Source organism: Ambystoma mexicanum, chromosome 2p (assembly GCF_040938575.1).
Source record: "Ambystoma mexicanum isolate Mex_15411 chromosome 2p, UKY_AmexF1_1, whole genome shotgun sequence".
Lineage (NCBI taxonomy): Eukaryota > Metazoa > Chordata > Amphibia > Caudata > Ambystomatidae > Ambystoma > Ambystoma mexicanum.
Window position 1 is genome coordinate 1,106,023,941 of NC_090923.1, and position 12,799 is coordinate 1,106,036,739.

A 12,799-nucleotide genomic window follows, 5' to 3' on the forward strand; every position below is an offset into this window, starting at 1 on the left:
AGGATTCCTTAGGGATTTATGAAAATTTCGGTGTTACTGGTTTTTCTACTTTCAAAAACGTGCATTCTTTTTGACAAATCCATTCTCTTTCTAGTGCTTTGCACAATTTTTAATTGATTAAGTTCTGTAACCGATTGGTTGGGTCATCTGTAATTAACTGGTAGAAGGTTTTGTCTGCGAGCTGTCTAGTATATTCCTCGACATAGGCTACTCTATTTTGGATTACCACAACTCCACCCTTATCTGCTTTTCGTATGACAATATTAGAATTCTGGGCAAGGCTTTTCACTGCCTTTCTTTCTAAATTACTGACATTTTGAAAAGTGCCGGCATCTGTTTCTTGCTCTAGTTTGTGTAGATCTTCCCATACGCGTTTCGCAAAGACAGTAGCTTCTGGAGTATGGCTATTGTTTGGGGGTTCAAATGTGGATTTTGCCTTAAGACCGCTTTCGTTGATCTGTTCATCAAATACTTTATCTTGAAAATATTGACGTAAATGAATCTTCCTTAGGAGTTGACTTATTTCGATACGAGTTTGAAATTTATCGTATTTGGTAGTGGGAACAAAGCCAATGCCTTTGTTTATCACATTCACTTCTTGTTCATTAGGAATATAATCAGAGAGATTCACCAATAGGGATAGTTGCTCCTTGTTCTCCGATGATTGTATTCCCAATCGTTCATGGGCAGTCGCTGATCTAAAAAAGCTGCCGATATTGAAGGGGGAGCTGAAGAAGTAGAAGCCAACTGCGCTTGATGTTGTTGAGGTGGACCATTGTAAAATTGACTCCGATTACCTGCATTTCTTCTTTGTTGTCTATTGTGTTTTCCTCCTCTTTTGGACCTACCACGATTCCTGTAGGGTTTCTCCCCTCTGGTGTTATTATAACTGCCACTGCTGGAACTTCCGGAGTTGAATGATGTGTTGCCGAATCTTACTTGGTGTTGTTGATTAGATATAGCTCCCTGTGCAAATGGATCATAACCATCCTTTGTATATTGAAACGCCCTTTCATGGGAGAATTGGACCAGGTCTTTCTTCATCCGAGTAATGCAATCTTTCATGCAATATGCTTTAAACTCTGTTATTTCCAGGGTGATTTCATCTAGTCGTTTTTTATATGTCTCTAAAAGGGACTCGTTTTTTTATATCTTCATCCATTTTTTCCAATTTGTTGGTGATCTTGATTGACATATTGCGCGCAGTGTCGATTATGAGAATAACCCAATAACGTCCGCATTTATTTGCGATGTAGCTCCACTGGAGTGCAAACTCTTCATCTAAAAGCAACCGCGGTTCATTTTTTACTATAAGTCCTTGTGGTAATGACCCTGAGCGTAAGTACTCTATCATGATTATTCCATGGCGCTCAGTGCGTACTAGCCGCTTTTTGAGTTGTAGTAGCTCATCCCAGTTGCTCAAGTTTGTAATCAATGGGCCTTCATCTGTAAACAGAGGATTGGGCCAATAGTTCAGCTACATATTTGTCAACATAACTCTTTGTCCTTTCAATTGCCATGTTAAAATTCTAAATTTATTACTACAAGGAGGTACAAATCTCAGTCATTCACTGTGGTGCATAATATATGAAGTCTCTATGTTGTCACTAGGGCCCTGTATTCAAAGAAAATATGTCTCGCGGGACGAACCCGTGCTATTAGTCACACATTTTTCAAAAAGGGTCAATCTCCCTGGTCACAGCTTTCATGATCTCTGGGTTTCAAAGCCAATGTCTCGCATGCAAATCCTGGAGCCTCTCCCCCTCTCCCAGCCCAACTGTTTGCATTGCAGGTAAGACCTAATGTCTCTACCCTCCACCATGTCCCCCAGCTTGCAGCACCCTGTTGGCTCCCACCTTGCAAAACTCCACCCCCCCTGCCCCCTCTTCCGGTCCTGGCCCAAAATGGGTATTTCGAAATAATGGAGAAGGGAGGGTAGTCAGACCCACCAACCGAACTAGAGAATCCCACAGGGTTTGAAAGTGAGGGTAGCTAGGAGCCATTTAGCTCCTGCTTGTAGCCTAGTTAGCTTGGCACCAACAGCTACTTTTGGCTCCCCAAGCCAAGGGATGCCAAACAAACAGAACTATGTGAATGTAACTGTGCATTTGGGGCAATCTATAAATAAGCCCTAGGACACAAGGCGTCATTAAAAAAAATAAGCAAAATGTTACTTTTCCATTTTATGTTGAAGTTAAGGTACTAGCTCCTGGTTTCCCAGTGGTAGCTCCTGCTTAATGCTGGATACCCATGAGCTGCTTTTAGCTTCTGCTCATCTAATCTCAATTTCGACACCTGCTCCCACCACTGCTGTGATTTTACTTGGGTACATATTGCTAGGTCTGTCCTTCTTAGGGCATCCACAAACTTCATTCAGGGGCTTCTCCACCACAGCTCTATCCATCCTCTGCCATAACTTGCTTTGATCTCCCGTGAACCACTCACAGACCACCCAAACTTGGGCTGCTAGGTAATGAAGGCAGAAATCTGGCACCCCCATTCCCACCTGTGAGTGGGTGCCATTAGAGTGTTGATGGATACCTGGCTTTTTATTATTCCAAATAAATGTAGTCTTCTGTTTTTGAAGAGCCTTAAAGAATTTAATCAGGACCGGTATTGGGAGGGCCTGGAAATAGTATAGGGCAAGTGGAGGAATTTCCATAGTGGCACATATGAAGTGAGGTTCTGAGGCGTCAGCTCCATTAGGTTTATTGCAATATGGAGGGCCCTTCAGTGCTCCTTTACTTCATACGCCCCACTTTTAGTTGTAGGAAAAGCAGAAGGGGTATGCACAGACCTGAAAATGTATGTATTTCAAGGCCCACTTCAGCCATTAAGCATTTGCTGCTGGATGTCCAGCAGCATGCGTCTGCTCAGCTAGTAAAATCAGGCCCAGAGGTGGTCGATGGGCAAAGGGCAAGAGAAATCTTATGGTGTTAGGCAGTCTTGAGTGGCAGGTTTCATTTACGGCCTTATCAAACTGGTCTTAATTTTCATTATTGGAAGCAAACTATTTTATCTTCAAATGAGACTAGAAGCATTGCACACTACAAATTGTTCAGTGCTATAGTCCATGTAGGACATAGGTTACTACTACTAAGAACAGCGCAATCAGGTGGGTTACCTACTACTACTAAGATCAGTGCAACAAGAGGGGGGAAAAAAATCAGTATTGGCTGGTTGGGCAGAATCCTACAATGGATACTTGTAAGGTAGAAGACAACCTATATACAGCACAACGGACAAAGGTCAATTTGGACAGGCCCAAGCTGCTGGTATGTTCAGGCAGATCTCCGGCCCCTAACAGCGTGAAACTCATATCCTTCAGATTAGTTAAAATGCCATTGCAAGACAGGAAACTAACTCATCATTCAAAAGGCTGTTACATTTGAGAAGGCAATAAAAGTTACAAAATGTGCTTCAGGGAAACTTTAGAGCAGAGTGAAACCTGAATAAAGCAGAGCAAAGTGGTGAGGTTCAGGAAAGTCAAGCCCAGCTACATCTTCGAAGGAGTTGTGGTTTTGGAAGACTATAGGTCTTTGGCGAGAGCAGATTCTGAAGACTAAAATGCGAGGATAGACCAAAGTACCAGTGGTGGACTTGAAGGATTTCACCTAGCTCGAGTAACTGCATCAAATAAGCAAATAGTTTTTTGGAGGGAGCAACGGTGAAGGGATCCTGTGAAGAGAGTACAACTCAGGAAAAATTGAGAAAAGTTCCTTTGAGGAGTTCTTGGGTAATGAAGCTTTGGAAGTATGTTTGGGTCTTCGGAAACCAGACGTGTTCCCTCTCATGGGCAAAACAGAAAGTGGGCACATTTTGATTTACACCACCAGCTTTAAAGTGGCTGTACAAGTCGTTCCATTGCATCAAACTCGTCACGCTGAACCCTTTTTTTGGTCTTCTACTTCCTGGCCTTGTGCCTGTAAAGTTTTAGGGGGGGTGATATTGAGGCTAAGGGTGACAGTTCATCATTGCTGGAAAGAAGCCCTTAGGGCTCCAGGTTGGGAGCAGCTGGCTTTGGGGCCTTAGGCAAGGCTGCAGGGGATGGGCAGTAGAAGGTTTTACAGGTAGGTTTAATCACAGCACTGATATTGCTGTCGGAAAGCTCTTTTTGAGCAAACCTACCTGGGCCCCCCAACATCTCCTTTTTGATTAGGATAGATTACATTTTTGGGAGTTCTGCAGGGCTTTTAAAAAGAAAAAACAAAAATCCCTTTAAGTCCACCTGCGACCCTTTTCACTTATTCATGGTCCTGGGCCACCAATAAGGCACCTATGGGTGCTTCTTAAGCACACATTTGTGCCATACGGCGACCATCACCTTACTTTTGAGTTAGGGGTAGGCCAGTGGCATTCGTTATTTAGCTTTGATTTCACCAGGTAGTACAAGACAATCTACAGTATCGGTAGCCCAATGTCCATTCTTGTAAGCCATGGGGTGCAAAAGAATCAAGTCCTGCTCTCGCCATTTTGTTTAAGAGGTTTCCTTTAAGAGGAATCGCAAGCTAGATCTGAAATAGCGATTCTGCCCACACAGGCTCTTTGCGGGCCCAGGGATGAGGACTTCATTGGTTTTTAATGGTTTAGACCAGTCTCTGTGAGGGTTGTCTGGGTTGAAGGACAGATATTTGTGGCCAACCAGATCGTCTTGTCTCCTAACCCTTTTTGATTGTGGCCTGGCTTAGAAGAGACACAGTCACGGTATTTAAGGGGAAACACTATACATCAGCTCACTTCTGTGTTGGAAGTTTCAGAAGACGTGGGTTGCTTACCTGATGGAGGATTTGCTGTATTTGATGCATTAAGAACCAGATTCAGCTATACTGGCTGGATGCAGTGTCCTTGGCCTGGCTTGAGTTTTAGATTCCACCTGATCCGTTCTTCATGGCCATCCTGGGTGCCCCCACAGTCTTCTGCCGATGGGAATCCTTCATTTGTCCTTCGGAGCAGCTCTCTTTTAGAAGGTTATTTAAAATAATTTTCAGTAACTTGGGTTATTGGCCTAGGGGTAAACCTGGGAAGTTGCATCCTGAAGAAAAAAAAAAAAGAAAAGCATAGAAAAGAGGTCTTATACTTACTAGGTTGCTTAGCTTTCCTTTAACTGGCTTTCAGGAAGCAAACAGTAGCTGCTTTGGGCTGTGGGTTATTCATACTCACCCTCAGGGGTCACCAAGATCCAGGTTTGAGACTTGTTAGGCAGAAACCTGTGCAGTTCCCTCTGGGACCACTGCAAAAGATTTAGGACTACAGGTGTTTGGCAGTAAACCCACTTGGTAGCAGTCTGTACCACACAGATTCACTTGGTAGCTGTGGCTGAGCAGTCAGACTTCCCTCAAGAAGAGTTAGGCAGTATACAGAGTATTCACAATAGGTCAAAAGAACACAGTAGAAAAAGTAAACACTGACCAGAGCTTGGTGTAAAAGAGATAATTATTTATTTAAAACCACATCTACAAAAACACACAGGCACTAATAGTAAGCAATTCAAAAACACGGTCACTAAAAGATATACACTCCCTTAAAAGAATATTAGACAAGTCTTAAGTAAAGCCCCACTTATTTTCAGACAGCGGTGAGCGCTTAACGTAGATGGCACGCTAATAATTCATTTTAAAAAGGGAGAGAAAAGCAGAGAATCAATTGAAACAGATCCCAACACGTTTTAACGAACACAACAAGAGAGGAAGGCAAAGTAACACTGTGAATTCAGAGTCAGTAGGCCGGACCCGCTTTAAGAGGATCAAAACGAAATGTGTCCAAGGTCACACGGTTGCAGTGCACAAAAGTCTTGTAACGGTTCAAAAAGGAGTTGGACCAAAGAAAGGGACCAGTTAGAGGATCAAGGCGGCCAGCCCAGTTCAGAAGGTTAAGGGGTTATTATTACCTTGTAGCAATCTTTAGAAAGAGAGGCCTGGCGGACACGGTACCTTAAAGTGGTGAGAATACTCCAGCGGGGGCAGTTGTTCCTGGCAGCGGATGCAAGTCGGTGCTTCGTCCGGGGAAAGAGGATCTCGTCGGGGAGGAAGACAGGAGTCCGTTGCACTGCCAGGGAAGAAACCAGCCGCGGAGTTTCTCAGGTACAAGGAGCGGTCCGTTGGTTCGCGGTCCAGTGGTAAGTGGCTATCCGGCTGCCGGGGTGCTTGGCACGGGCAATTCAACCACAGACCGGTCTGGGGTGCGAAGAGAAGAAGGTAAACTGGTTGTGCCCACCAGTCAGGCGAAGAAGCCTCTCCAGCCGGGAGATCTTCTCTGTCGTCGGAAAGTGGTGAGTCGGTTCCGCAGGGCTCCACCGGTGGTGTCGTTGTGGTAGGTCGGCTCAGCTTCTCCCTCGTCGGATTCTCAGGTCCTGTGGGGACTTCTGAAGTTCCAGTCCCCAAAGACCTGCTTTTATGCAGCATACCCCCATTCACTCAGCCTAGCTGTCAATCAAACATGCTAGTGCGACTTGAGTTTCCAAGGTAACTCATTCCAGGGTGCCTAAACCCCCTCCCACACCCCCTGTGGTACCCAGACAGAGTGGCACCACTTTTGGAGGCTTCTGTGGAGAAGCCCGCCAAAAAGTGGAACAAAGGGCTCGACTTGGGTTGGAGTCACAGAAGAGAACACAAACGCCATTTTAGAATAGAGTCCTGGCAAAAAATACCAACCGGCAAATTAATATTAATTAAATAAACCGGCGGTATGTTCGAGGCTATGAGAATTAAATAATTAAAGTTGGTAGCCTCGAACAATGGGAAAATCCCATAGGAATATATTCGCGGTCGAATATAAAAAGTAGTATCCACTGCCACCAGCCAAAACTCGATCAGGGGGGACAGAGACGTGCCCCCTCGACTAACAGACCCCGGGGCAATCGAATTGCCCCGACCAGTACGTCCACAATATGATGGTTTGTACCGGTTTCTGTTAATAATTTGGGACTAGTAAAGCCAATGGTGACTTTACATGCCCTGGGAGACAGTAGTCAGTCCCAGGGTATGGAGTCTATGGTGGGGTGTCACTGCACGGAGGGTGCTGTGTAACACACATAGTAAAAACACATGAGACCCTATGGAGTAAAGGACCCCATAGCCCATAAAACACATTAACAGTCAAAGGAACACCATAAATCATGTCCAAGAGTGGGAGGAAAAGAGTCTCACTCTTGGCAGGAGAAAAAAAACAAACTCCAGGAATCCAGCAAAGCTGCTGGGGGACTCACTAGGTTAGGAAATTCAGCCTAGAGAATTCTCCGTAACAAGACTTCACAGGCGGGTCTCCACCACACTTTCCATTGGGGCTTCTCCTACCATGCTGCATCTTCTCCTGGGGCTCCTAGTTCTTGAGCCAACATCTGGAACTCTTAATTGGGGTCTCCTCGGGTCCTCTCTGGGATTGCCACTAAATCCGCAGCTGTGGGGTAGAACTGGTACTTATCTGCCTTTTCCCCCCATACACACCAATTGCCTTTTGACGGTCCCATTGATTTCCAATGAACAGTCCCCTTAACAGAAACTGGACAGGTTCCCTGCATCCAGTGTGGGCACCGTGAGTTTTAGGCCAAAGACTACAATTTTAGCTCTTTCCTGTGATTTAATGCTTTTTTAAAAAGTCGCATTCCACTTTTGTAAATGTGAATGCCCATATACAGTTACCATTTCTGGTAAGACTTTCTTGAAATGTGAGGACTGGTTAGTGCAGCTAAAATGCATCTGGTCTTTTGGTGGCCTCTGGCTGTGTTTAGGATTGTTCCCAACACTCTAGAACCTATTGACTGGTGAGCGCATTTGTATTTTCTTAAAACACTGTATCCTAGAGGTCTAGAATTCAATAACCTGGTTAGTGTGGGTACTGGGATCCGGTATGATTATTAACAAGGTTTTAATGTCTGGTTGTTCCCTTCTCTTACCAACCTGTGTCTTTATATTTAAAAGGGACTTCTTCCAGGTAGTGGACATGGTATGGTGTCACAAGCTAGACAGGCGGCTCAAAACAGACCATTTTAAAGATAAACATGTACAAAAGAAACAGGGTCAAAATATAGACATGTTAAGATCCGCATGTATATCAGGTGGAGAGGAAAGGTGAATGGGGACTTGCGTAAATGGGCATGCGGATATGAGGGTTAAACCCCCAAAGTAAAAAAATAACAACCACACCAATCTGAATGACAGGAAAAATGGAATACAAGTTTTCCATTTATCTAGGGTTGTATAGTAAACGGCAGGCAAGATGGCGTATGGGGATGAAAGCCATCCAACAGATCTATGCGTTTGCCTGGCTGTTCACTGTAGAAAATTAAAGCAAAATAGACAATATGTTATCTTTTGATATGGATACCTTTTAATGTTCAACAAAAGATCTACACGGCACACCGACCCTTGTACAAAGTATATCTTGTACTGTCAATCTACAGACATGGGGATATTTTGTTGTAGCTAAAAAGCAGACCTGCAATATGATAGTGGTGGGTTGGGTCTTTATAATATTTACTGCTTTTATAACATTAGGTATTTTTAAACTGTGCGTTTTGGTGCCACAGTACGTACTTACCATGAAAGAGGTCTATGTCTTTTAGTATACCTGCATTGTCTATGGTCAAGTGTGTGGGCGAGTTGCAACTATGTCAGCCTACAACCCCTTCCAAGAATTAAGCCCAAGTGCTTTGATAACACTTGCTGGGCACTCTGCCCTGCCTTAAGATTAGTCGACTGTGCAGCAGTCACGAGGGGTCTGTGCAAAAAAACACCTTTCCTTGGACTGGCGACACCAATCCGTTTTAAGAAGACCTGCACTTTGATTAATCCCACAAGTTGCAACATTCCTGGGCTGCAATATCCTGGGACCTCGAGCCCGAGTGCAGTGCAACATCTTACGAGGTACACATCTTCCTGAAAGTTTTGTGGACTCCTGCCAAACCTCCAGAAGCAATATTACACTCCTTGAAGTCCCCTTAGAGTGTTGAACTGAGAAAGTGAAGTGAATCGTGACGTGAACCGTTTATGTGGTGTCTTGAAAAGGCCGCCAAAAATCACAGAGTCGCGAAAGACAACGAAGAATCCTTCGCCGGGAGCCTTTCCACTCAAATGCTGCTGAAAAATCCCTTCAAATATCCTTGCTTTTGTCTGAAGACCAAGAATCCAGTGACCGGGTCCTGATACTGCTGCATCTCGAGGGTATACGCCTGAATCATCTTCACTGCTGAGGTACTGTTAGACTTAGTTAATACTGACCTACAGTCACTCCATCGCTCGTGTGTGGCTACGGGGGTAAGTCACGTAGTTGGGAGTTCATCCATCCACATTCACCCAGGCCCAACGCATTCAGGGAGCCTTCTCTGAAGTCCCTGGACCTTTCTACCCACAAGAACTGTTACATCAGCTACAGAAAATTCCGCAGGAACGATTGACACTGCCTGTGCCTGCCTTTTTGACCTGCAATCTGACCCTGAAAGCGACTCAGAACTAGATAGGGAAAGACTCCTAAGGCCTAGACTCGACTAGTAAAGATTGTTAAGTAACTTACCTTGTGTTGGTATTGTTTCAGTCGTAAGGATATGAAACAAAATAATGCAAAGTTCTTGCTTACATTAATAGAACAGTAGACACAATTCAAAGGTAACTGCAAAGTGTGTGTATATACACACACGCACAACAAAAAATAAACCAGTATTTTTTATATAACTGGACTATATGTATGCAAAATATTCTTTGTACCTTCCTACAGCCCTCTCTCCCTCCTACGATAAGCCTGGCTGCTCGGTCATTGCTACCCTTACCTTGAGTGGTACAGACCTATGCTAAGAGTCAGAGTTCTGTATTGTCAAAGAGATAGTTTTATAAAGTCTTAAATAACTGGACTTCAGAAAAACTGTCCTAACAGTAATCCTTTGGCTCCCAGTGCAGTAAGAGCTTCTCCCATTTCTTTTTGCCCTTTGTTGTTGAACTGTGGCACAAAACACCTTAAATGGAGTTCTGCAAGGATACTGTGCCCCATGTTCTTTTCTATAAGAAACATTTAAAGTTTGTTATGTGTACAACACCCTGCTGGCACTGAAATCACATTTACTCTTTCCAGTGCATGACCAAGCACCTTTATTTCTTACCATGATGCCTTTTTGCAATACCAAATACTCAACATGGCTGCTCCTCATGGTTTAAAGCCCTGTTCTTTGTACGATCTTGCCTTCTGGCCCTCTTCCGGCACCCTTCGAGTCAGGAGTTGCCATATAAGTGCATGCACTTTTGCAGTGGGCCTGCACAAGTCTACTGATCAATGCTTTGTGCCCCTAAAATGAAAATGGGACTATGAGGTCACAATAAACATTGCAGACAGCTTAGTTGCTGTGCAGATTGTGGAGTAGCTGGTGGTCCATGATTATATAACCCCCCAGCTGTTTAAATGCCGCAGGTGTCTACCGCTGAGGTCTGCCCTGCCAAAAAGTAGATGTCTGGAGCCATTGTATAGAGTGAACCATAGGATCCAACACCAAAGGTATAGGATCTCAGGAGGATAGCTCAGGGACAACGTGCTCGTCTTGGAAGCAAGACAACGCGGAGCAACACAAGTTCAATCCCTGGGTCCGTGCTTAGAAACCTCTGGGTACTATGCACGTTATAAATAACACATCACAATTACAAAGAACTGCCAGAGAACCATTGGAAGACTGCTGCTATAAGCAGCATTGGCTGAAGCAAACCAGCATTTTGTGAACCTCTGCCTTCAACTAAACTGACACAAATTGGATAACCTCCTCCCTTTGACTGGTGAGACCAACCAAGTTGGTAGCCCTGCTCTGCATCCATTGTCTCCCTGAAGTTGGAAGAGCTGCTAGGTCTGGACTGCACTGCTGCATTGGCACGTTCTAGCCTTGGGGCTAAAGTGCTGCTGGCGTTTGCAAACCAGCTGCTGTCGTTCCTCATCACAAGGATAGACCTACTGGAACCCAATATTCATCTGCAATACTCCCGAATCCCTGTCGACCAGGTCTGGGGTTCGCCAGGGCACCTACTGCCTGAGAGCCCTCCCATGTTTTGGAATGCAAATTTAAGCCATCTCCACCCGTTGCTGGAATGTCACCATGAACCTGACCCAACACTCAGCAGAAGGACACCATTTCTTGATGTGCATTTTTGTTAAAGAAAAAGAAAAAAGGTTAACGCCCCTCTTGCCCTACTTAGGGGGTATTTCCTACCTAACAAACTAAGATCTGTCCACTGTCCCAAACTAACCTCAACTGACCCCACCACATTTAGTATCATTTTCTTTTTTTTTTTTTATAACTATGGAAGGAGAATGGTCCTTTTCTCCTGGGTTCATGCTCCTCGCAAAGTTATTGAATATAACTAATCTTCAAATAGTCATTAGTTCACACGGTTCTTTTAACACTTCAATACTCTGTTCTTGTCAAAATATGGGCTACTTGGTTCGGTACTGCTATCTTCTCTAGTCAGGGTCTCATTTCTTTGTTCCTTTCTTCTTTGATTCTATTTCCAATATTTATTCTTCCCTTTCCTTAGGGTAGGGTTATCCAACCTTTGTGACCCTGTAGGGCATATACCCAGGACTTTCTTTCACAGGTTTCCTCCCTTGAATCATAAGGCTTTCCTTACTTAGGCTGCAACTGGTACGATTACTCTCATAACGATTATCCTCCAAGTCGGTGTCTCTTTGGATTACACTCAGTGTCTTTACCAATGAGTAGGAATACTTTCATAACGATTACCCTTTACTTCTCTTGTCTTCACTATTGGGCCATCAACTGACGTGTGTAGGAGTGCTCTGTTAATCTTTTTCTCCTCTTATTCTCCAGGCTATTTCCTGGTTGTCTTGACTTGAATAAATATGAATACTCTTATAATGAATCTCGTTCACTTCCCTCACTGGTGTATTCCCATTATATTGACAGGGACAAGCATAAATGTTTGTATAATGGTTATTCACTCTTCTTCTCACTGGTATATACTCCGTATATTGACTGGGACAAGTAGGACTTCATATAATGATTTTCTGTCTCCTCCCTGGGTCTTCCATTAACCCAGTTACCAGATTCTCTCGGGGATAACGTCACCGGGTTTCGATTGGCTTGGCTTTAGTCCTTCGTTCGCCTGAGCCCTCTCTTCTGACCTCTTGTTCTTCGCATATTCCTTCCTAATGGCTTTTCAGTATCACAGGTAACGGTTTCTTGCACGGTTTCAGCCACATAGCGGTCTCTGCGTGGTTACCAGTACCTCTGATCCACTACTGGCTCTCTGTGGCCAAAACACTGCTTGCTGCTCTTCGCTCCTTCCAGTTGACAGGACGCCAAAACGTCCACCACTGAGACTCTGGCACGATAGCCGGTGTGTAATTTGCGGGCTTCTCAGAGTACCCAGTCTCCTCCCCTTACAGAGGTGATGTAGCCGTGGGCTTTCCCTGGCATATCTTTGGCTCTTTCCCTCCTTCGACCTCTTGAAACCCCTTCACAATAACATTTGTTTCTTCTTCATACCAGTCCTTGCAGGATATAGTTAAAAAGGTAAAGTTAGAAGACTCTTCAGGCAGTGCCTCACAGGAACAAGAGTCCTTGTTCCCACATGGGGAGTGTCTCCCGGGGAGATGCAGCTTGCCTCTACACCAGGGAGGGTATTGCGGAGCAGGCTCACCTCCCTAGCCTCACATGGAGGTGTGGGGTGGGGAGTGGGTGGTTCTATTTGGGGAGTAGGGACAAAGTCCTGTGAGTCGTCACAGCACCTTGAACCCATTCCCAGAGTCCTTTGTGGCTCAACCAATGGCGACTCCCATCACCCCCACAGCAATCACCTGGGGTCCCTCACTT

The 12,799-nt window shown here is 44.7% G+C and overlaps 1 protein-coding gene across 3 annotated transcripts in view; it reads right to left on the minus strand.

Annotated features, from left to right (window-relative positions):
* NAA40 (N-alpha-acetyltransferase 40, NatD catalytic subunit) overlaps positions 1-12,799 on the minus strand; it is a 144,276-nt gene that overhangs the window by 102,685 nt on the left and 28,792 nt on the right. Inside the window, exon 1 of one of the 3 annotated variants that reach the window (XM_069645114.1) lies at positions 4,776-4,890. The exons of the other annotated variants lie outside the window; for them this stretch is intronic. Coding sequence (XP_069501215.1) covers positions 4,776-4,805 — 30 coding nt within the window. The 5' untranslated portion in view covers positions 4,806-4,890. Of the gene's footprint in view, positions 1-4,775; positions 4,891-12,799 lie in introns of those variants that run through there. 3 annotated transcript variants of the gene reach the window in all.